Source organism: Rhodnius prolixus, unplaced genomic scaffold (genome assembly GCF_049639745.1).
Source record: "Rhodnius prolixus isolate KJV_2025 unplaced genomic scaffold, Rpr scaffold_3, whole genome shotgun sequence".
Classification (NCBI taxonomy): Eukaryota; Metazoa; Arthropoda; class Insecta; order Hemiptera; family Reduviidae; genus Rhodnius; species Rhodnius prolixus.
Window position 1 is genome coordinate 44383286 of NW_027411603.1, and position 26241 is coordinate 44409526.

Consider the following 26241-nt stretch of genomic DNA (forward strand, 5'->3'; position numbering starts at 1 on the left):
TAAGAAGAAGATATTACATTGAAAAAAAAAAATACTTCAACAAAAGAACTGATCGCACAAATATAAAAAATAAAAATAGACTAACAAATGAAGACAAGCATTTGGTTTGTAAATATTTTATTCTTGTCTACTTTTTACGGTAAACAACTCTTTTTGTGGAGCTGAAATAAAGCTTATTTAAAATAAATTCAGAGTAAATAGAAGTGAAAACTAAATGTTAAAAATTTGGTACGATCTTACTACTTTCTATTTGTGCCGATAGCTACATTAAAATTTTTAGTTGAAAAGGTGCAATGTTTCTAAAAGAAAGTTTTTTGGTAATGAAAACCGTAAATATTCTAATTAAAAATTCCTCTCTTCAATAGAATTCTTTTAAATAATCGCGTCCATACACTTTGCAAGAATGTAGAGCAAAGTTTTAAATAGCATTAAAAAATACTTAAGCGGTAACAATATTAAAAAAATGGTAAGGTCAACAGTGCTGAATAATTAGTTGATTTTTTTCCGCGGCAGGACGCTTATTTGTTTCAATTCCTAGCCGGTTTTGATATTTAATTCTGCATCAAAAAACAGTAGTTTGGTGTAGAGAATTCGACCTCACTCATGGTTTCGTCTGACTCATAAGAATCAGCAAGAATCAACTTTTCAAGTTGGTTCCCAAAAGTGTAACTATTACTTCTTGAATATTAAATTGAATCTGCGAAATTCTGACTAAGAAGCAAAACATGTGCTTATACATATTTGTTTAACCGTATGATTTTAAAAACTGTTTCAAGTTGCGGAAGTTAAAATTAATTTTACTCTACTTAAATCCATTTTTAAAAAATTAATAACCATTAGAAGAAAAAAAGAAAGCAAATTATTATGCATATTTTGCGTTTGGTAAATTTTAAAACAACTAAATCTTGGAAATGTTTGATGGCAACTCAAGCTTGGACTAATAATCAGAATGCTGAACAGGCCTGTGAAACAAAAATTGAACGTTTAAATGAACGATCACTTCTGAAAATAAAAGGACAAGATGCATCAAATTTTCTCCAAGGTTTGATTACAAATGATATAAATTATTTGTTTAAAGAAAAACTACAAACTCTATACACAATGTTTTTGAATGTCCGAGGACGTGTTGTCCATGATGGACTGGTTTATAAAACTCAAAATCAAAATTGTTTTTTAATAGAAACTGATATAACTTCCTTGCAAGCCCTTCAGATTCACTTATCTTTGTACAAAGCACATCATCAAGTATATATCGAAAATGCAGAGCCTAATTATTCCGTATGGGCAATATTTAATCCAAATAAAGTTGAAAGAGCTTTTGCTTCTAGCTTGGCTGGTAGTGGAAGTCTTTTAGATGACAATAGTGATTTATCATTTTTGGAAGAAATTAATTTCGGTGATGATGTAGTTATTTGTTACGATCCGAGGATTATATCTTTGGGAACAAAAATAGTGGCACCAAAAGAACTGGATATTTTCAATTTAATTAAAGCTAGTGGTTTTCAATTAAATAAAGCAATGCCGGGTGAATATAGACTTTTGAGATATAAACTAGGAATCGGTGAAGGCATTAATGAATTTCAGTACGGAAAATATTTCCCAAAAGAATTAAATTGTGATTACTTAAAATCTTTAAGTAATAAAAAAGAAGCTTATTTAGGAAAACAATTTTCTAATTTTAGTTCAGAAAAGAGAATGATGCCAATCAAATTACTTTCGAGTGAAATAAATGGTTTACCCATTAATACACCTTTGATTGATTTACACCGAAGAAAGAAAACACCACTTGGACATCTTCGAGGAATTAACGGTGTTTGTGGTATTGCTTTGGTCCGTGTGCCAAATTTCGATGGAGAAAATGAAATGAGAATAGGCACTCATTTAGCTCAATGCATAAAACCATTTTGGTGGCCTGATTTTGGTAAAAGCTTGCCAGGAAGACAAAATATAAGTTTTGCTTGAAATGTTTAAACTTAATTGAATATTAGTTCAGTACTAAATCTCTTTTTTTATTTACCGCTCATTTAAAGAGATAATTATTTCAATTTAAATTGTATAAATAATTGAAAAAGAAGAGCAAACCGATGATGAGAGACCTAACATTTATATGGTCTGTACATTTATTCTAAACATACGTGCAATACAATGTTATAATAACGAAAATAATCTAGTTTTTTAACATAACTAATATAGGAATATTTATAATAAGGAAATTAATAAAGGTAGATACATTGCTGTGATCATTTACTTTAGTCGACAAAGAACTAGATCAATTAGGTTGTAGAGTATCTCATTTAAAAAGTCAAAAAATGGACCCTTGCAAATAATTTTTTGTTTAGTAAAACAGAAGTAAATCTTAAGAATACTTTCTTAATTTTTTTTTTACTTATTCTTTAAAGATAAACAAATATGGAATATTTTACAATTAAATGGGTTGATAGTGCGATAACGGCTTGATGTAAATGACGGGCAATCTTTAAGTTATGATAGCTATTAGTTTCTTATCAAAACTTATATTTTGAAACGAAAATATTCATGTTCAAATTGATATTATAGCAAACATTTTGTTCATAACTTAAGATAAAAAATTATGAATTAACGTCCTTAAGGCTGTTTTATTTATATGTATAAAAACAGTAATAAATGCATTATCGAAAGCAAAATTTTGATAGTTGGGACTTGATGGTGAGAGGTTTAAATCTGAGGTGCAACATATTTGGTTTTTAAATTTGAGAAGTTTAAGGGGGATATGAGAAAGTTAATTGCAAAGAACGGTGAAACGTGGCAAAAATTTATTTGGTAACACCAAATTTCAAAGAGTTTATCAAAACTTCAAGTCAATCTACTTTAGCTTGGCAGGCAATAGCTTCAACATTCGCACTTCTGCGAAATTCTTTTTAACATCCTACCACTCTAGTTTGGAGTACACTAAGAATAAGCAGTCTTTCGGGATAAAAGTTTAATTAAAAAAGTGAGGGAGGAATATTTAAGCAAAATATCGTTAAAAAAATTCATTCTCAAACTTAAGTTGTAAGTTTTTGTGTACAATTTGTAGCAGGCATTCTGGAAGACTTTTTTTATTTGTTTCATTAAATTCCCGGTGGGTGTACAGTTAATAAGAAATTATTATTTTAACAGATATCTACTTTTAATTAAAAAACAGTTATGGAATTTATTGTTTGGTAATAAAAACAAGACATTCATTTTACACAACTAAGAAGTTATTATTTTAAGTTAAAGTCTTATATTCTATAAATAGTTGATTTGTTTTTTGTACTAATATTTTTTTTTAGGATGCTCATTAAATTTTATTTATATACCATTAAATGAAAATATAAACTCCAAGTCACAAGTTTTCTGAATCAGTTTCATAAGTTTTACTATTTCACAATCTCATAGAAATTGGTTTTTATATTGTTTTATAGATTGAAATACATATAAAAAATCAGAAACCTTTTTATTTCGGCATAAAACAAAGAGACGAAGAAATAATGAATTGTGGTTTAATCTAAATGAAAGATTAATCCCATTGAACAAAACCGAGGGTCTCGTGATTATTTCATCATTTACAGCGATAAAAGATTAAAATAATAATATGCAGGGTGCTGCTTCTTGAAATTAAAACTAACTGCCTTAAGATGAACTATATTAACAATGTTAATGGATCTTATAAAATCGTCTCCAAGGTAGAATTTCATAGATATGTAGATTTGATACCTAACAAAACATATACTCTACTGGATTTTAGTTTTAGAAACATTAGTTATTTTGAAAAGAAGGGAAAGCTCCGAGGCAGGTCTACTTTTATGTGGAGATCCCAAATTTGAACCCAACTGCCGGATCTTAGAGTCTCTCTTCCTACTTTTCAAACTATTCGGTGAAGGACAGAGTTGTTTGTAACCAGAGAATGATACCTGGAAGTCCGCAAAAAATTGCGCATATATTTTTATATAAAATTAATGATTTTAAAAGTATGTAGCCACCTTGAAAGCGTAGTTATGTATTCTTGTAAAAAGTCATCAGGATACTACTCTCGTATTTTGTCTCCTTGTGTCAATAAAACTTCTTGAACCTAGGAAATGTATACGAAGAGCTTCTTTCTATTAAAAGTTATAACAGTTTTCATTCAATTTCTAATCAAATATACCATAAACATCACGAATTTTTGTTTAACTAAATAATGGGGAGCAGTCTCATACACGTGTAAGCCACGTGTGCAAAACAGCTGCTTTATTGAACAGCTGTAATGAAGGTCGAATCGTGTAACCTATCCAACTGTGTAACAATTGGGTCAGAGCGGAGTTTTACTCAAATCAGTTGGTCGTGGGTAGTCGTTCAGGCTAGCAGGGTAGAGCTGTACTAGTATTGGCAGCTTGTTAAAGAGTCATGAGTCGCACGTCCCCAGTAGATGACAAGGAAAAATCGACACCCGCGTCCCCTGAAACCGGTAACAATTCCAAATATATAATATAAATATTGTATTTTGTATAATATGTATTTATATTGTTTAATTTCTTTTCTTATAAAAAAAAATATATTGATTTCGTTTAAAATAGTTATTGGTCGAATAAGGTAAATTAGTGTGAGTATTAAAACCATCTTGGAATATTCACAATTATTTGTTTAAGGAAGTTTTAATAGCTGAAATGTGATTTTTATTCTTCCAAATAAGCATTGTTATGCCCATTTAGAAGCTGTCCACTGCGAACTGTTTATCTATTGCGGCTTTATTTAGAGTCAATGTTGTCCAAGAATATGTTATTTGCCTGCAATGCATGTAATATTTTTGTAAGAAATGAAATAGAGGCTAGTGGTTCATTTTTCTCCCAGTGGTATTAAAACAATTAAAAACTTAAACTTAACAATTTATCTTCTAACTTCGGATATCTTCTACGATTTAATAGGGCTTTAATAAAAGTTCTTAGTAACTGAATGAAATCATTGATGGATTCCTTGATGAGGAGTCCCTAACATTTCTGTTTTTGTGCTAGAGTTTGCACACACATAGTCTCTCTCACTCACTCATAACATATATTACCTTTTCCTGAAAACACTTTGGGTTCAGTTACCTACAAAATGCATATTCCGATAAAATTTTCGATAAATATCGCAAAACTTCCTCTTATTTTCTCATATTTTTGTTAGTGTTTTGAATCCGAAAGTATTACGATTAAATTTTGAAACTGCTCTATTTTCTCTAAACTTCTTTGATTACGTGCACTTATGACGATAAATATTCAATCATTAAGGAATTATTTTTTGGGGGCAATTGCTAAGGGAGGATGCACATCCCTCTTCAATATCACAAATCTTAATTTGAATAGTATAATATTTTTAGAAGTAAATATTTTTCAAAAATATTTAAGTATAAGAAAGTCGTGTGAGTATTCCGGACCCCTTTTTAACATTTAATTATAAATAATTAACAAAAGGTGAAAGCGACTAAAAAAGAACAGTATAATAGGAAGTATACAGTAATGTTCAGACTTGATGATTATTTCCTTATCACATTTCTTTCATGTGGTAATTGTAAATTATCACAACTTTTATTGACTAACATGTTACTTTTGAGAAATAATACTATTTTCAAAGTATTTGCTATCAAATCCATTCCATTTCAGCACTCTATGTGGTACATATGACTTATTTAATATTCTAGTTGTAGTTCGACGATGTTGGGATATTCTAAAAAGAGATATTTCCGTGATATTCTGTCACAAGTGTAAACAAATTGTTATAATTCATCGTGAAGCTGGGCATCGCCACAAAACGGTCAACAATTCTCATGAAGGGAATACCTTTTACGGGGTAGTAACCTTTGACGGGATAGTAATTGATGTTAAACTACTCAAGATTGTTTTTAGATTTGTTGCCTTGAAAAATTTATACGATTAAGAAGGGAATCTGGTTTGATCGCTGACATGCTTGGTGCCTTGCAATTTACTTTATTAAGTTATCTTGAAACTTAGTGTATGTACTCAAAAGATAGTTGATTTCAGAATTATGCATGGCGACTGTAATAAAAGAATACTACTGAGAAAGACGTGATCTCCTAGAACTCCTCACTGAAATCTATACTCTACCTAAAAAAAAGTTTCATAGAAGAGTATTTAGACCTATTTCTTCCGAGGTATTCTGCACCGCGATCTTTAATTAGATCTATTGAGTCCCCTACTGGTGCCCCTGTGAGAGCCTTCAACTTCCTCCGGTGATTCAAACAACTCACCCTGATACTCTAGGAAAGTGAGTGAGAGAATGAGAAGTGGAAGCCTCTCTGCAAGATTAAGAAGTGTGAAATTGAGAGTTAACCTCAATCCTAGGTCCTCCACCCCATTCTGTTGGACTGTAACTGGGAACAGTTGTTCAGAAATCACCACGAGGAGGTAGATATCAGATTTTTATCGGCCTAAGTTACACTCAAATTCAAAGAAGCCTTTAGACACAGAAAAATTGAATAATCCTTAAACCTTCCACAACTCCACGTGTAAAAAAAACACTATTCCTCTTTCAGGGGGTCTCAAAACATGAAATTCCTGTGCAAAAAACAATATCGAACGTCAGTCTGCCCGAATGCTAAACTTCCTCTTAAATGTACTAAATGAGTTGCTTAATTTCTAATCGTTAAACAGTAAATGTGAATATCTTGTACCATTACTTTTTCTGCCTTGAATGCTGGACTCATCACATGAAGTCACAAGGTTTTTGTTTGAAAATTCTTTCAGTAAAATTGAGTTTTTACGAGGAATTCTGGGGCAATACGTTTCTCTCAAAATTTCTTTTTGTTATATCGCTACAATAAGTTTGCATTGAAGTCTACATTTAATATAACGTTCGAAGTTTCATAAAAACCTTGAAAAGAAAAAAAAAATGATGAATGTTTTTCATTAAATTATTTATTTTACTGTCGGTGGAAAAAGTAACATTAAATTTTATATTAGAGTGATAAACTGAATAATTAGGTGTGAGCACATTAACAAAAAAATTAATTATAAATTTAATTAAATAATACTTGTTTCTGTTTAAAGCAGAGATTAAGCAGAATTTTGTGGCGAACATTTCGATTACATCATTTACGCATAAACAGCTAGTAAATACACTAAATTAATCGATGGTAAAAGGAGGGCAAGATTTCAATGTCAATCAGTCATTTGACACGAATTATCTCACAGTGATGTCGCAACCAATCGCCAAAAAAAAGTAAATACATAACAAATAAAAAAATAATTTATCTTTTTTATCCAAATTGGATTTATGAGTTTTGGCTGTTTACATAAATGTCGAACGAACGTTATAAGAAACTTATAACTGAGATTTTACTATTAATTTAATAATAGTATTCAATAATAATAAGAAAGTGATTAGTTCATTGGTTAGCGTGCTAGATTTCCAAACGGAGAATCTGGATTCAAATTCAGCTGCTAGTCCTTAGATTTTCTCTTTTAAGATCTTTTCACAACTCAATGAAATGGTGATGGGTAGATGTAACGAGAAAACACTGAAGGCACTGAAAAAAAGCTAAGAGTGCCAATGACCTCGATTTTTACCTTAAGTTACAAAAAAAAAAGGAAGTAATAAACGAACATGGCATGACGTAAACTGCGCCTTAGGGAGGCAGGCTCATTAGCTGCCTAGGTCAATCTACCGATAATAACCAGGAGACGATAAACTTCTCTTTGGAACTCGATGGAAAAGATTGGGGAATAGAATTATTTAGCCGCTGCCTGGAGAATAGCCGGGACATTCATTGGATTGAACACCATGTGAATCAGGATAACAGCAAGAGTGCTGAATCTGGTGCTAAGGGCTTCTGGCTTGTAATCAGCTACAGCCGATACCATTGGCCGCTGGACCAAGAGAGAGGAATGTGGAATCACTGGAGAAACTCGGTGGTCAGTGTGAATATTAACGCACAAAAGATCAGTAATACTTAGTTGACCGTTTTTATTAGGAGCCCAGATAAACTGGCTATCAATAATGAACCTGATATTCTGATGCTAAAATTGGGAGAGAGAACTGCTGAAATTGCTGACAACTGTGTAAAGAAAAATAAAAGTGAGGAGAGAAAATAAAAAGCTTCTGAAATGTAAAGAAAACTGAGGTTACTTTAGTTGGAGAAACACTGTCATACTGTTGTGTTTTTATGTAAACCATTAGTTATTAATTATTAATTAACACAGTAATAATTTTCACTTTCTTAACACGATTTTTTTCTATTTGGTTGCATTATCATAATAAATAGTGCTTATTATTCAACACTTCGTAGGATATTTGTTTTTAAATTTTATTTAATTTTGCTTCCATTAACTAATCAAAGAATTAAACAGTTTCAAGTCAAAATTTGTCAATTGTATTCTCGCCGGGCATACATGTTTTGGAATTAAAAAAAAAAATGGTTTTATAGAATAGTAATTTTAAATAACATATTTCAAAAAACGTAAAACGTATGGAATATTACATGGATTATTTAATAATTATGACAGCATTAAATAAGCATTCACAATTAACAGTATTGAATATATAGGTTTCGTGACCGTAAATTGTTTAACTTAGGATTCAAGATTGGCGAGGAATCGGTCAAATAAAAAACAAACTCGTCTTCTTTCCAACGTTTCGACAAATATAGTATTGTCCTCTTCAGGTTATTTTAATTACTCTATTGTATCTGTCCCATTGTCATTACCAAAATTCCCGTGTAAGTCCCGCTATATCTGTATATATTTACCTGTTCTCCAGTTCTGGCTCTTAGTTTCTGTAACTCAACCATCCCGCATAGCCACGTAAGTTTTCAATAATTATAAAGAATTTATTGTATTTTATTTTTTATTGTATTTTAATGTTTTTATTACTGTTTTTTTTACTGATTTTCTGTAGTACTGAATTGTTTGTATTTGTAAATATCCAGGCCCTGAAGAGGACAGTATATTTGTCGAAACGTTGGCAAGAAGACAAGTTTGTTTTTTATTTGACCGATTCCTCGCCAATCTTGAATCCTAAGATTAACAGTATTGTTTCTAGATTGCTGAATATTATCTTCATTATGCTATATTTTATAGTTTCTATGGAATAACAATGATTTACGTTATGTAGATTGATAAATTATTTCGTGATAATTGCTTTCTTTAGGCACAATTAAAGTGATTTGTTCATTTGATTAAAGAGCGGAAAAAAAAGGTAACAAACCACATCCATTTTATTATAATATTACTATTTTACTGATATTATTAGGCAAATACTTTTGATAATCTATGCAAGCAACAAACGAAGTGTATTATTCTTTTTTATACGAAAAATGACCTACTTTAAATTTGTAAAGGTTTATTGCCCCGGGACATACTGAAAACAATAATTATACATAAAACTGCACCCTAAAGTAGTTCCAGTTTATGAAGCTTGAGGCTAGGCTATGAAATCTTTAAAAGGTATTATTATCAATAATAATTGTTAGGCATGAATATAGTTTATGCTATGTTTCATTTGTTTTGAGTGATATTTTATTTTAGCGAACATTATTTTATTTTTTGAGCTTAGTTAGAGAAAATTAAATAAGAAGAATAAGTATTTACTTTACAAATCTATGCAATTCAAGTATAAAATAAAAACAAAAATAATATCTCTTTTGGATAAAATTAATAAATTGTTAACTCTCTTTTACGTTTTACGTTTTAAATTAAATTTAAAAAAAATAACCACAAATAAACTGAAATGTATAAACTGAAAATTTAAACACTAAATTGGTAAAATAATAGAGTTTAAATAAAAAAAAAATTGCTTGGCCAAAATTGTCAAACTTTGACCAATATCTTTGAAGGTTACGTATATCGTCAATTAGATGTTATGTAAATAAATACAATAACAAAAGTATTACTAAAAGGGATTTTTTTTTGGTAGAAATCGATAGAAAAGACTGGCTAGAGAATAGTTTCACTCTAAGGTATTCTACGATGTTCTGCAATAACAGGCACCCTATCTACTGCCGCGTGCTTACTGCGGTCATAGCTCTCTCTCTCCTCTTCGCTGGCCTTATTTTTTATTGTAATATAAGTTCATAGTACTAAACTCAACTTTATCTAATAATAACAACATATTGAGAAGATTATAAACATTATTCTCCTGTAAAAAAAAATTGTATTTTTCAATTAATTTTTAATGTTTATTTATAAATAATACACGGGAGAGACCTAAGCTATTCTTATATCTGATAAAATACAACCTACGTCATTAAAGAAGAAAATGAATAAATTGTGACCGTCGTCTAAAATTAACGTTAATGAAATAAGAAACAGAATTGTTTTCTAGATTTTCTTTTCGTATGGAGCCTCTTCAGCTCACCGTTGATGTGAGCCGGCAGTGTCTGAGAAGTTTCTGGGCGCCATTGAATTTACATATTGATACACCTTAAAAAAAAAATATATATATATATATATATAAAAAGAAGACACTACCTTAACAACTATTCTTCTATTAGAAATATTAGTAAATCCAAATTCCTAAACAAGTCGAAGCGGCTTCTTAAAAAAGAAATGTACACTAAACGGAAAATTAAATTATAGTAGAGTGGAATAGTGAGAGGATTTTCAATTTCCCAGACTAAGCAGCTTGGCACGGACCATGGAGAGCAATCAATATTTTTGACCCAGTTTACTGTCTGCTAGAAGATTCTCTGAGTTAAGTTTACATTATTATAAATTTTATGATAGACAAGTATTTTACAATATAAAACGGAAGTTTCCAAAATAAAGATTTCTTTGATTTTCTAAATAAATCAATGAAAAATCTGATGTGAACACCCACGTCTTTCACTTATTGCAATGTCTGAAATTATAGCCTATATTATGTTATTCTAACTCTGAATACATCATTTTCATAGTTAACTCATGTATTGTGAAGTTTTTAAAACCGTAAATTACAATGAAATGACACTAGAGAGGATTCCACTCTAATTCTTACCTAGAACTGTCACTAAACGATGACTTCATCGTAAACAAAGGAGAAAAAGGTGTATTACTGCCGGACGACTGTACAAGGCCATTAAAAGAGATTTTCTCATTCGTTGGAGTAATCGAATAATACAAATATTCGCCACTTATTCCTATATTGTCACCATCGGAATCCTGGACAGTTTCTAAGAGGCGTAGAAGTCAAAGATAGTCAACTGAGATGCAATATTTGAAAGAAAGATTGAAAAGAAAAGCTTGTTGGAAATACCCCATATTATTTTAATAAGGAATTTAAATGTCAAAGTTGATGAGATTAAAATTAAAGAGAGCTTAAGATAGTTCAGTCATCTACTGTGAATAGATCTAGTGAGAACGGCCTGGCTCACCTACGAAACACAGTTGAAAAGAGTAGACCCAGATGGCAACGGGAATGGAGAATCCTTTCATAAGAAGGATAATGGTGTAGAGCACAAAAAAATGTTTGCGATCTTGGGCTAGAGTGAATGTAATACAAAAGAAATCCTCACACAACTTAGGCGGAAGAGAAGCTATGTTGATGAAGAATATATACATAAATAAATATATATTTTATGAAAACAATACGGGGAATTTATAAATATATATTTACTTTTTCGTTTTTAAGGGACTTAAACTCGTAAATCTAACAGATTACTCATGCTATTTGTTTGTTCAAAGTTTTACTTCCTTCTTGTTTTAAAAAACACCCACTTATAAGCGATGGGCTGGCTGGCTAACAAAATTATTTTTATTGATCCGAACAGTTTGTGAGGTGTGTGCGGCCAAGTGTGACGAGTGAAGAGGGGAAAAAAAATATCATGAAACGTTTCGCTCAGTTTTTGTTTATAAAAATTACAGGTCAATAAAACTGGTTTCACTTTGGTAGGAAGGCGACAGAGATAGAGAGAGAAACCAAATTGCTTCGAACTTGCTGGTGGTTTCTTTTTTCTCTTGCCGGTACAACTTCCTTTGTTATTAAAAATTAATGTAATATATTCTCAGAAGTGTTGTTCTCCTCGGTAAAGATGAAGGGAGAAAGTTTGACAACGTAATAAGAACATTTATTATAAATATCTCATTAGATTTCCTCTTTCTTAGCAGTTATTAAAATTATACTTGACAAATTTGAAAGCATGATATCATTGATTTTACCTATCATAATAGCAAGTACGATTTCCGATTATTAGAGGTTGATTTATCTGTTGGGCGAAGTGAATTTGACTTCCACTTTAAATGTTTTCGTCACTCGCTTCATTTACTGTTTGCAGTGCTGCCGCATTAAATTTATTTTATTTTTTTCATTTTTAGTTTACCTAACCTCAAAATTAATCCAATATATTCTATAAAGGAGCCCTAAAGCTCCAGCAGTTAGTAGGAGTCTAAATTTTAGCTTAATTTATTGTATTTATAAAATAGAATATTTAAATTTATATACATTTAAATTATTAAATCTGTTTCAGAAAAAATATTGTTCACTTAAGGGTTGTTTGTCTTCATTACACTCAGTTACTCACACCTTCTGTCCGTAAAAAGTAAATAAAACCTTAGGTAAATATTTCCACAGTAATGACTAGTGATGAACTACCTATCGAATTTTAAAGATAAACGATAAACCCCTTGTTATGAAACTGGCTTAATTAAGGAAAAAATATCAGTGTGTAGTAGACTAAAACTATATTGTTAGGAAGAACTGAAATTTTATCCGAAGACTTAAGATTGAGCTTTCAGCTTTTTGGTTGTAAGATATTTCGTATAACTATCTCGTATATATTTGTTAAAAATATAACTTTCGAATTCAGATGACCTCTAATCATGTAACAAGTTATGTGTATTTCAACAATACTCGTATTCTTCACGGTCACGATTCGCTGTTTAGTAAAACAAAACTTGGAAAAAAAATAAACGCATTGTATGAATTACGAGAAGATAAAGATTACTTTCAAGAGCACAATGTCAAGTATAGTGTCTAACTAGAGCAATAGTAAAATGTAATATTTCAAGTTATTTTCTAGTAATACAAATAATGTGTTTATTTTGAATACTAGCATACTTTAGTCAGTGGTTTAAATACAATTAACAAAATAGATATTTATGAAAACAATCCTAATTTGACCCATTTCTTTTTACTATTATTAGACACTTGTAATTTTTCTGGAAGTATATATATGTACTTATTTGAAGGATTTATTGTGCAGACTGTCGAATTTAACTGTGATTTTTTATTGATTTCAATTCAGATTTATTCATAAATTTGATAAAAATGTAAAAAAAAAACGAGCCTCACATTTCTTTAGAAACAATAAACTATGTTTACTAAAACAGTAGCATCTTACTTGGGCATAAAAAAAGAAGAAGAGAATAACGACTGCCAAAAACCAAATCTACTCCAAGATGTATGGCAACCACTGAACACTCAAAAATTCTGTCTTTAGCTAAATGTGAGAGATACGTTGTTTTATACGTGCATTGTTGCGCGGTGTTTTTGCAAAATAATATAAGAAATAATCATGTACCAAGTGAGTGCTCACCACAAAATACATCGGTTGAATCTAAAATAAATTCTTAGAAGGTGAACACGGATTTGATCTAAGAATTAGCAATTGAAAGTAATATAATATACAGGTACGGATAGAATATTCATTGACTCTAGACGTTACACTAAAAATTAAAACTTATACGATAAATATGAATGAACTTGAAGATGAATTTTTTTTTCAACGATGATTGATTGAAGGAATTATTAAAGAGACATAAAAAAATTTCATGTATTATGTAAGAAGTACAATTCATTAGAAAAAGAAAAAAACTCAATTTATAACCAAATGATAACAAAATCTTTCATCATTGATTATACAAAAATTTATATGTGTCAAGTTCCAGTGCTTTATCTAAATTTTTATTACATCATACTGTTAATAATTCTTATTCTTATTATTATCATCAAACTAAACATCTTTTCTTCTAATACGTAGAATTGGTTAATTTGAAATATTAATTTTTTTGTTTTCCTTGCTGGTTGGATTTTTCTACATTTTACTTTAAACTTCGTTCTCTATCTTTTCACTTGATATTTGAATTTAACATCCAGAATTTATCTAGTTAAAAGTCTCAATAACGATGCATGCTATATTAAGCAATTGCATCAGTTACAGCGTCAATTAATTATAATTATAGAATTATGATGAAGTCTTAATGTCTACTGTGACACATTTTTTGGAACTATTCCAACAAAAACCTTTTGTATTTTCTATAAATCTCTCTCTTTTAACTCTCTCTTTCTCTCCCATTTTATACAGTTTACAAATTGATTGTTTTTTGTTTTGTTTTAGGGCCGTCAAGTTTATTTTTAAAATTTTTGTTTCAAGGAAAATATTTTTTGTTTTTAATTTAGAATCTACAAATAGTTTAGTAGTTGAATGAACTTAATTAGACTTCACATTCAGGTATCATAGTAAATTATTTATCATTATATCTTTTTTGGGAGTTCAAGTTTATTTGAAATCTAAATAACACTAAAATTTTCTGTTTACTAAAAAAAACTTGTTCAGTTTTTGTTATTACTGTAAGAAGTTGTAAAGTAATGAATATTCCAATTGGCCTCTCAGCCTTTTTGGAAAGTACCATAGTAAACTTTGACCTGTGACTACTTTTCACCTGTCCCTGGCCTGAGTTTTTTCATCCACCCTTGCTTTGGCTGAGTTGGCTGCACTACTGAGGCATTTTGCTGAGCTAATCTTCCCAGGCCAGACTGGTTTAACCTCATAACCCTTATGTCTTGAATGCCTGGGCAACCAAACAATAATACCAACGCTCATCAATATGCCTAGGCAGCAGCTCTAGCCCTCAATATAAAGTTTCATGGCTATCTGAGAAAATGACGTCTCTAGAATTGATTATACTTCTTTTTCTTTTTTACCCTTACATAGTCATGTCGGGTAATTATTTAATTACTAATGAGTGCCAATTATAAAAAAAATATTTTATAGCTTATACAGGTTATGTTGCCTTCTTTGACTTTGAAAACATATTCTCCAAAACAATCTCATTAAGAAATTGATTGTGATGTGTCCTAAATGGAATTAACTAAAGTATGGCCTTTTACTTCTCAAACTAGACCTTCCCCTCGATATAAAACAAAAAAATCAAATGAAGATGATTGGTTATTTTCTTTTTTCATAATACATTAAACCTACACTTAACCAGTATGTTGTATTAAAGCTGTTTCATCATTTCTGATAGATTGCCAGTTTTTGCCTTCGCTTTTTCGTTGCACAACAAGTCTCAATCAACTGAGAGATCTTCTTTTTTTTTTTTGGCTATCATGCCTAGATGATTTCTTGTTCAATGCACTCTTCATCCTTTTACAAAAATAGATCTGAAAATGATTTAGCAGCAAACTAAAAAATAACTTACAGTTAGGTTCTGAATTAAGCCATTTTCAAGTTCACGTTGTTGGCCAGCTTACAAAATGGAAATAACTGGCCAAATATACAATATACATATTTTATAAACAAAAAAATGAAATATTTTTACGCTATTCTCATTTTAAAAGGATATAATGTTTATTTTATGGAAAGGAAATCCGGAAAACATACATTTTTCCAAATGATAGTAAAAAAAAAAATTTGTTTCTGTTTGAAACAGTGAAAACTTAAACAACAAATATCTCGTAAACTACTCGATAGATTTCGTTTATATTTCACCTGTATATGGAGGCATCTTTTGTCTATAATTGCTTAAAATTTCGTAAAAATCTGTCGGGTAGGGAACGAGATATTTAGAGTTAAAGTTTGTTTTTGTTTGAAACAGTGAAAACTTAAACTACAAATATCTCGTAAACTACTCGATAGATTTCGTTTATATTTCACCTGTATATGGAGGCATCTTTTGTCTATAATTGCTTAAAATTTCGTAAAAATCTGTCGGGTAGGGAACGAGATATTTAGAGTTAAAGTTTGTTTCTGTTTGAAACAGTGAAAACTTAAACAACAAATATCTCGTAAACTACTCGATAGATTTCGTTTATATTTCACCTGTATATGGAGGCATCTTTTGTCTATAATTGCTTAAAATTTCGTAAAAATCTGTCGGGTAGGGAACGAGATATTTAGAGTTAAAGTTTGTTTTTGTTTGAAACAGTGAAAACTTAAACTACAAATATCTCGTAAACTACTCGATAGATTTCGTTTATATTTCACCTGCACATGGAGGCATCTTTGGTCTATGATTGCATAAAATTTCGTAAAAATCTGTCGGGTAGGGAACGAGATATTTAGAGTTAAAGTTTGTTTTTGTTTGAAACAGTGAAAACTTAAACTACAAATATCTCGTAAACTACTCGATAGATTTCGTTTATATTTCACCTGTATATGGAGGCATCTTTTGTCTATAATTGCTTAAAATTTCGTAAAAATCTGTCGGGTAGGGAACGAGATATTTAGAGTTAAAGTTTGTTTCTGTTTGAAACAGTGAAAACTTAAACAACAAATATCTCGTAAACTACTCGATAGATTTCGTTTATATTTCACCTGTATATGGAGGCATCTTTTGTCTATAATTGCTTAAAATTTCGTAAAAATCTGTCGGGTAGGGAACGAGATATTTAGAGTTAAAGTTTGTTTTTGTTTGAAACAGTGAAAACTTAAACTACAAATATCTCGTAAACTACTCGATAGATTTCGTTTATATTTCACCTGCACATGGAGGCATCTTTGGTCTATGATTGCATAAAATTTCGTAAAAATCTGTCGGGTAGGGAACGAGATATTTAGAGTTAAAGTTTGTTTCTGTTTGAAACAGTGAAAACTTAAACAACAAATATCTCGTAAACTACTCGATAGATTTCGTTTATATTTCACCTGCATATGGAGGCATCTTTGGTCTATGATTGCATAAAATTTCGTAAAAATCTGTCGGGTAGGGAACGAGATATTTAGAGTTAAAGTTTGTTTCTGTTTGAAACAGTGAAAACTTAAAACTACAAATATCTCGTAAACTACTCGATAGATTTCGTTTATATTTCACCTGCATATGGAGGCATCTTTGGTCTATGATTGCATAAAATTTCGTAAAAATCTGTCGGGTAGGGAACGAGATATTTAGAGTTAAAGTTTGTTTTTGTTTGAAACAGTGAAAACTTAAACTACAAATATCTCGTAAACTACTCGATAGATTTCGTTTATATTTCACCTGCATATGGAGGCATCTTTGGTCTATGATTGCATAAAATTTCGTAAAAATCTGTCGGGTAGGGAACGAGATATTTAGAGTTAAAGTTTGTTTCTGTTTGAAACAGTGAAAACTTAAACAACAAATATCTCGTAAACTACTCGATAGATTTCGTTTATATTTCACCTGTATATGGAGGCATCTTTTGTCTATAATTGCTTAAAATTTCGTAAAAATCTGTCGGGTAGGGAACGAGATATTTAGAGTTAAAGTTTGTTTCTGTTTGAAACAGTGAAAACTTAAACAACAAATATCTCGTAAACTACTCGATAGATTTCTTTTATATTTCACCTGCACATGGAGGCATCTTTGGTCTATGATTGCATAAAATTTCGTAAAAATCTGTCGGGTAGGGAACGAGATATTTAGAGTTAAAGTTTGTTTCTGTTTGAAACAGTGAAAACTTAAACAACAAATATCTCGTAAACTACTCGATAGATTTCGTTTATATTTCACCTGCACATGGAGGCATCTTTGGTCTATGATTGCATAAAATTTCGTAAAAATCTGTCGGGTAGGGAACGAGATATTTAGAGTTAAAGTTTGTTTCTGTTTGAAACAGTGAAAACTTAAACAACAAATATCTCGTAAACTACTCGATAGATTTCGTTTATATTTCACCTGCACATGGAGGCATCTTTGGTCTATGATTGCATAAAATTTCGTAAAAATCTGTCGGGTAGGGAACGAGATATTTAGAGTTAAAGTTTGTTTTTGTTTGAAACAGTGAAAACTTAAACTACAAATATCTCGTAAACTACTCGATAGATTTCGTTTATATTTCACCTGCATATGGAGGCATCTTTGGTCTATGATTGCATAAAATTTCGTAAAAATCTGTCGGGTAGGGAACGAGATATTTAGAGTTAAAGTTTGTTTCTGTTTGAAACAGTGAAAACTTAAACAACAAATATCTCGTAAACTACTCGATAGATTTCGTTTATATTTCACCTGTATATGGAGGCATCTTTTGTCTATAATTGCTTAAAATTTCGTAAAAATCTGTCGGGTAGGGAACGAGATATTTAGAGTTAAAGTTTGTTTTTGTTTGAAACAGTGAAAACTTAAACTACAAATATCTCGTAAACTACTCGATAGATTTCGTTTATATTTCACCTGCATATGGAGGCATCTTTGGTCTATGATTGCATAAAATTTCGTAAAAATCTGTCGGGTAGGGAACGAGATATTTAGAGTTAAAGTTTGTTTCTGTTTGAAACAGTGAAAACTTAAACAACAAATATCTCGTAAACTACTCGATAGATTTCGTTTATATTTCACCTGCACATGGAGGCATCTTTGGTCTATGATTGCATAAAATTTCGTAAAAATCTGTCGGGTAGGGAACGAGATATTTAGAGTTAAAGTTTGTTTTTGTTTGAAACAGTGAAAACTTAAACTACAAATATCTCGTAAACTACTCGATAGATTTCGTTTATATTTCACCTGCATATGGAGGCATCTTTGGTCTATGATTGCATAAAATTTCGTAAAAATCTGTCGGGTAGGGAACGAGATATTTAGAGTTAAAGTTTGTTTCTGTTTGAAACAGTGAAAACTTAAACAACAAATATCTCGTAAACTACTCGATAGATTTCGTTTATATTTCACCTGTATATGGAGGCATCTTTTGTCTATAATTGCTTAAAATTTCGTAAAAATCTGTCGGGTAGGGAACGAGATATTTAGAGTTAAAGTTTGTTTTTGTTTGAAACAGTGAAAACTTAAACTACAAATATCTCGTAAACTACTCGATAGATTTCGTTTATATTTCACCTGCATATGGAGGCATCTTTGGTCTATGATTGCATAAAATTTCGTAAAAATCTGTCGGGTAGGGAACGAGATATTTAGAGTTAAAGTTTGTTTCTGTTTGAAACAGTGAAAACTTAAACAACAAATATCTCGTAAACTACTCGATAGATTTCGTTTATATTTCACCTGTATATGGAGGCATCTTTTGTCTATAATTGCTTAAAATTTCGTAAAAATCTGTCGGGTAGGGAACGAGATATTTAGAGTTAAAGTTTGTTTTTGTTTGAAACAGTGAAAACTTAAACTACAAATATCTCGTAAACTACTCGATAGATTTCGTTTATATTTCACCTGCATATGGAGGCATCTTTGGTCTATGATTGCATAAAATTTCGTAAAAATCTGTCGGGTAGGGAACGAGATATTTAGAGTTAAAGTTTGTTTCTGTTTGAAACAGTGAAAACTTAAACAACAAATATCTCGTAAACTACTCGATAGATTTCGTTTATATTTCACCTGTATATGGAGGCATCTTTTGTCTATAATTGCTTAAAATTTCGTAAAAATCTGTCGGGTAGGGAACGAGATATTTAGAGTTAAAGTTTGTTTCTGTTTGAAACAGTGAAAACTTAAAACTACAAATATCTCGTAAACTACTCGATAGATTTCGTTTATATTTCACCTGCACATGGAGGCATCTTTGGTCTATGATTGCATAAAATTTCGTAAAAATCTGTCGGGTAGGGAACGAGATATTTAGAGTTAAAGTTTGTTTCTGTTTGAAACAGTGAAAACTTAAAACTACAAATATCTCGTAAACTACTCGATAGATTTCGTTTATATTTCACCTGCACATGGAGGCATCTTTGGTCTATGATTGCATAAAATTTCGTAAAAATCTGTCGGGTAGGGAACGAGATATTTAGAGTTAAAGTTTGTTTTTGTTTGAAACAGTGAAAACTTAAACTACAAATATCTCGTAAACTACTCGATAGATTTCGTTTATATTTCACCTGCATATGGAGGCATCTTTGGTCTATGATTGCATAAAATTTCGTAAAAATCTGTCGGGTAGGGAACGAGATATTTAGAGTTAAAGTTTGTTTCTGTTTGAAACAGTGAAAACTTAAACAACAAATATCTCGTAAACTACTCGATAGATTTCGTTTATATTTCACCTGTATATGGAGGCATCTTTTGTCTATAATTGCTTAAAATTTCGTAAAAATCTGTCGGGTAGGGAACGAGATATTTAGAGTTAAAGTTTGTTTTTGTTTGAAACAGTGAAAACTTAAACTACAAATATCTCGTAAACTACTCGATAGATTTCGTTTATATTTCACCTGCATATGGAGGCATCTTTGGTCTATGATTGCATAAAATTTCGTAAAAATCTGTCGGGTAGGGAACGAGATATTTAGAGTTAAAGTTTGTTTCTGTTTGAAACAGTGAAAACTTAAACAACAAATATCTCGTAAACTACTCGATAGATTTCGTTTATATTTCACCTGTATATGGAGGCATCTTTTGTCTATAATTGCTTAAAATTTCGTAAAAATCTGTCGGGTAGGGAACGAGATATTTAGAGTTAAAGTTTGTTTCTGTTTGAAACAGTGAAAACTTAAACAACAAATATCTCGTAAACTACTCGATAGATTTCGTTTATATTTCACCTGCATATGGAGGCATCTTTGGTCTATGATTGCATAAAATTTCGTAAAAATCTGTCGGGTAGGGAACGAGATATTTAGAGTTAAAGTTTGTTTCTGTTTGAAACAGTGAAAACTTAAACTACAAATATCTCGTAAACTACTCGATAGATTTCGTTTATATTTCACCTGCATATGGAGGCATCTTTGGTCTATGATTGCATAAAATTTCGTAAAAATCTGTCGGGTAGGGAACGAGATATTTAGAGTTAAAGTTTGTTTCTGTTTGAAACAGTGAAAACTTAAAACTACAAATATCTCGTAAACTACTCGATAGATTTCGTTTATATTTCACCTGCATATGGAGGCATCTTTGGTCTATGATTGCATAAAATTTCGTAAAAATCTGTCGGGTGGGGAACGAGATATTTAGAGTTAAAGTTTGTTTCTGTTTGAAACAGTGAAAACTTAAAACTACAAATATCTCGTAAACTACTCGATAGATTTCGTTTATATTTCACCTGCACATGGAGGCATCTTTTGTCTATAATTGCTTAAAATTTCGTAAAAATCTGTCGGGTGGGGAACGAGATATTTAGAGTTAAAGTTTGTTTCTGTTTGAAACAGTGAAAACTTAAAACTACAAATATCTCGTAAACTACTCGATAGATTTCGTTTATATTTCACCTGCACATGGAGGCATCTTTGGTCTATGATTGCATAAAATTTCGTAAAAATCTGTCGGGTAGGGAACGAGATATTTAGAGTTAAAGTTTGTTTCTGTTTGAAACAGTGAAAACTTAAAACTACAAATATCTCGTAAACTACTCGATAGATTTCGTTTATATTTCACCTGCACATGGAGGCATCTTTTGTCTATAATTGCTTAAAATTTCGTAAAAATCTGTCGGGTGGGGAACGAGATATTTAGAGTTAAAGTTTGTTTCTGTTTGAAACAGTGAAAACTTAAAACTACAAATATCTCGTAAACTACTCGATAGATTTCGTTTATATTTCACCTGCACATGGAGGCATCTTTTGTCTATAATTGCTTAAAATTTCGTAAAAATCTGTCGGGTGGGGAACGAGATATTTAGAGTTAAAGTTTGTTTCTGTTTGAAACAGTGAAAACTTAAACAACAAATATCTCGTAAACTACTCGATAGATTTCGTTTATATTTCACCTGCATATGGAGGCATCTTTGGTCTATGATTGCATAAAATTTCGTAAAAATCTGTCGGGTAGGGAACGAGATATTTATAGTTAAACTTTGTTTCTGTTTGAAACTGTGAAAACTTAAACCACAAATATCTCGTAAACTACTGGATAGATTTCGTTTATATTTCTCCAGTATATGGAGGCATCTTTTGTCTACAATTGCTTAAAATTTCGTAAAAATCTGTCTGGTAGGAATCGAGATATTTATAGTTAAAGTTTGTTTCTGTTTGAAACAGTGAAAACTTAAACTACAAATATCTCGTAAACTACTCGATAGATTTCGTTTATACTTCACCTGTATATGGAGGCATCTTTTGTCTATAATTGCTTAAAATTTCGTAAAAATCTGTCGGGTAGGGAACGAGATATTTAGAGTTAAAGTTTGTGTCTGTTTGAAACAGTGAAAACTTAAACTACAAATATCTCGAAATCTACTTGATAGATTTCGTTTATATTTCACCTGCATATGGAGGCATCTTTTGTCTATAATTGCTTAAAATTTCGTAAAAATCTGTCGGGTAGGGAACGAGATATTTAGAGTTAAAGTTTGTGTCTGTTTGAAACAGTGAAAACTTAAAACTACAAATATCTCGTAAACTACTCGATAGATTTCGTTTATATTTCACCTGCTCATGGAGGCATCTTTTGTCTATAATTGCTTAAAATTTCGTAAAAATCTGTCGGGTGGGGAACGAGATATTTAGAGTTAAAGTTTGTTTCTGTTTGAAACAGTGAAAACTTAAAACTACAAATATCTCGTAAACTACTCGATAGATTTCGTTTATATTTCACCTGTATATGGACGCATCTTTTGTCTACAATTGCAAAAAATTTCGTAAAAATCTGTCGGGTAGGGAACGAGATATTTATAGTTAAACTTTGTTTCTGTTTGAAACTGTGAAAACTTAAACCACAAATATCTCGTAAACTACTGGATAGATTTCGTTTATATTTCTCCAGTATATGGAGGCATCTTTTGTCTACAATTGCTTAAAATTTCGTAAAAATCTGTCTGGTAGGAATCGAGATATTTATAGTTAAAGTTTGTTTCTGTTTGAAACAGTGAAAACTTAAACTACAAATATCTCGTAAACTACTCGATAGATTTCGTTTATATTTCACCTGTATATGGAGGCATCTTTTGTCTATAATTGCATAAAATTTCGTAAAATTCTGTCGGGTAGGGAACAAGATATTTAGAGTTAAAGTTTGTTTTTGTTTGAAACAGTGAAAACTTAAAATACAAATATCTCGAAAACTACTCGATAGATATCGTTTATGTTTCACCTGTAAATGGAGGTATCTTTTGTCCATAATTGCATAAAATTTCGTAAAATTCTGTCGGGTAGGGAACGAGATATTTAGAGTTAGTTTGTTTTTGTTTGAAACAGTGAAAACATAAACTACAAATATCTCTTAAACTACTCGATAGATTTCGTTTATGTTTCACCTGCATATGGAGGCATCTTTTGTCTATAATTGCTTAAAATTTCGTAAAAATCTGTCGGGTGGGGAACGAGATATTTAGAGTTAAAGTTTGGTTCCGTTTTACACAGTGAAAACTTAAACTGCAATCCGGCCAAATCTGATCAAAATCGGTCAATAATTTACTGAGTTTTGAATATTAATGTTTAAAGAGTGGGCCTCACATACATGGGACTAACTCCTCTCTTATTTGATGTATATTTTCGAGACGACCCCTAAAAAGTGCATCTACATAAAATTCTGGATCGTATGACACCTCATTCATGAAAATCGGTTCGCGCGTTTAGGCGCTACGTTGTTTACAATAAAGGTAACAACAACAAGAACGTTTTCTGCAAATGTCGTTTTTTCCAGTTTTTGCTAACTTATCTCTTGAAACCTATTAAGTTTAGGTTGTTGCAATAAAGTTACAGTCATAAAGGAAGATTTGCCCTATATTTTAAAGAAAATTTGGTAATTATTACTTTTATAGAAAGAAATTGTCAAAGTTGGGTGTTTTTCAACGTTACGCTTTTTCGTGCAGTTTTTGACGATCAACCCTTATATACAACTGTACTACCGGGCAGTTTTAATGTACGATAATATTGCTGTTACGTAGTGATATTTATTTTGAAAGGAGTTCAGTACTTTCCATTTTCATTCTTCGTTTTTCTTTGTTTGCCTTTAGATCTCCATGTATTTTTTATTATATAATATATAACAAAAAGGACCAATCTCCAACAGACAGTTTTTCAAATCATATCGCTATAGTTGGTGAAAAATTGTAATTATCTGAAAACTTAGATGATGAACTGTTATTAAAATTATTAAATATTTTTAATGAAAAAAATGAATTCAGGCTTACCCTCGCTTTTTTTCTACATTTTCAGGAATTGTTATCGTGATTACAGCATAGTATGTGGGTATGGGGGCAAAATTAGAAAATAATTTCCGGTTTTCATCTACTTCCGTTTATGTAATTTGTTTTATTTAATTTTATTTTTTAATAAAACATAATGACTTCCTGTCACAGTAGCTTCTATTTCATTTTATATTCTCCTGATTTTATATTCTTCCGTTCCACTTTCATTCATTAATGGATTTGTTTGTTTTTGCTTTTTTTTTTCTTATTTCGGAACAAATGGGTGTATTTAATGAGAAGGATTCAGAGTTTAAAAGAAAAAGAAGAAAACAGACCAAAGGATCGAGCCTCAAAACTCAAACAATCGGTTTCTTTCTCTTTCAATCTCTGCAAGAGCGTTTAGCTTAAACCCCATCTTGTAGAGAACCCTTATCTGTGGGACCTTGGGCGGACAGCAGACAACCCAGCGAACTGAAAGTAAAATCCAAGAAAATATACAAAGAAACGGGGAGGGTGTTGGTGTAGTGGTCAGAGCGTGGCTTTGTAAGTGGGAGATCCCCAATTCGAATCCTGCGTATGACTACTTTTTATTTGTTACAAAAAAAAAATGCTTATAGTTAAGTATGAGCTTCGCCCCCGTCCAGGACACCCATTGGTAGTTGGACGTTAAGCCCTGTCTGCAAAAATAGGTAATTACTTTATACAATGTAACAGATATCACCACAGAACTTCCTAAACAAAAACAAAAAAATCGCAGCATAACGCACTAATTATCAAATTCCTTGATATTTCACAAGGTACAGGTAATATTGCGTCCAACACATTCCCAAGATATTCTGAGAATGGCTCTCTTTGCTCAACTTTCAATCAAAGATAAAGAGATTTGATATCGAGATTTCATCTACTTGGCGGATCAAGTTCACACAGTGTCTTTTATTACTTGTCCTTGCAGAGGTAGAAAGATTCACGCCCTCACTAAACTTTTCATAAGAGGGTTAAAAGATAAAACAATGAAAGTGTAAGTTAATTTATTCATTTTATGGTTGTCCATTTATTTGGTTGTCATAGGAACGCGTAAACATAATATTAATGAATTCTTAGTACAGCCTATAAAATGAGAACTTAATGGTCCTTCTTAAAAAAAAAAAACGAATATAAAAACTGTAGTTTAACAATGGTTATAAATAGCAAACAAGCCATCAGTTTATTGCTTTTTAAGATTATTTGTTCACAATCAGCTTTATTACTTTTTCCTCTATAAAAAAATGAATGTGAATAAAAATTGCAAGTTCATTCAGTAAAAAGAAAACAAAAAATGTGTATATTAATGACATTCAGATGTCTTTTTCTTGTTACAATTTTCAAAATTTATCTTTAAACTTCAAAACTTTACTGATAATCACATTATAGGCTTATAATCATGATAAAACAAACTTTTGAGGGAAACATGGCGATACCGAACTTCTTGATATTAATATTCATTTAAAGAATTTCATATAAAAGTGTTAATTATTTGTCAGAATAGGTAGTTCCACAAAGCTAAAAATGAGTTCTAGAGATTCACGATTCTGGTCAGCTGAATTTTTTTTTTAAACTCGTAATTTCAGCAACTTATTAACAAATCTCACTAATAAATGATTATCTTTCATGTGGAAGAATGAAATGACACTTTATTGGGAAGTTAACCTCCATAACCTTTCTAAACATGATTCTTAAAATGGATTTTACTTGGTAACAAAATCATAAAAACGTTATAGCCAATAAGAAACCTTCCAAATCCTTGATTGCTTCGATTTCACTGTATGTTCTGTAAAGTCTTGATGCAATTTTTTTCGAGAAATCGCTGTAATAAAACTATTCTGGATTTCGTGAGTGCTTAACTGATAATGGCAAAACCATTATTATTTTTATTGGTAGCCAAATTGGTGTAGAAGATGAGAAGAGATGGATAATACGCCAAGCTTGGCATGTGGTTGCAACAGTGGCTTCATAGGTAATAATTGCTAAAATTACTTGATGTTAAAGATCATTTTATCCAGGATACGTAAAGAAAAATGGCAAACACTCGAGCATGCTCTATCTTCTATAAAAAAAGAAATCCATTATTAA

At 30.9% G+C, this 26241-nt stretch overlaps 2 protein-coding genes across 4 annotated transcripts in view; both read left to right on the plus strand.

Moving 5' to 3' along the window:
• The first annotated feature begins 753 nt into the window (after positions 1–753).
• On the plus strand, positions 754–1964 carry LOC141453059 (putative transferase CAF17 homolog, mitochondrial). Its single transcript, XM_074125791.1, has one exon. The coding sequence runs from the start codon at positions 865–867 to the stop codon at positions 1960–1962; it is 1098 nt and encodes a 365-aa protein (XP_073981892.1). The 5' UTR covers positions 754–864; the 3' UTR covers positions 1963–1964.
• A 2324-nt stretch (positions 1965–4288) lies between these two features.
• hrm (solute carrier family 16 member hermes) overlaps positions 4289–26241 on the plus strand; it is a 38801-nt gene continuing 16848 nt past the window's right edge. Inside the window, exon 1 of one of the 3 annotated variants that reach the window (XM_074125784.1) lies at positions 4289–4447. In XM_074125784.1, coding sequence (XP_073981885.1) covers positions 4387–4447 — 61 coding nt within the window. In that variant the 5' untranslated portion in view covers positions 4289–4386. Of the gene's footprint in view, positions 4448–25978; positions 26126–26241 lie in introns of those variants that run through there. The other 2 variants (XM_074125787.1, XM_074125785.1) reach the window with 2 other exon arrangements.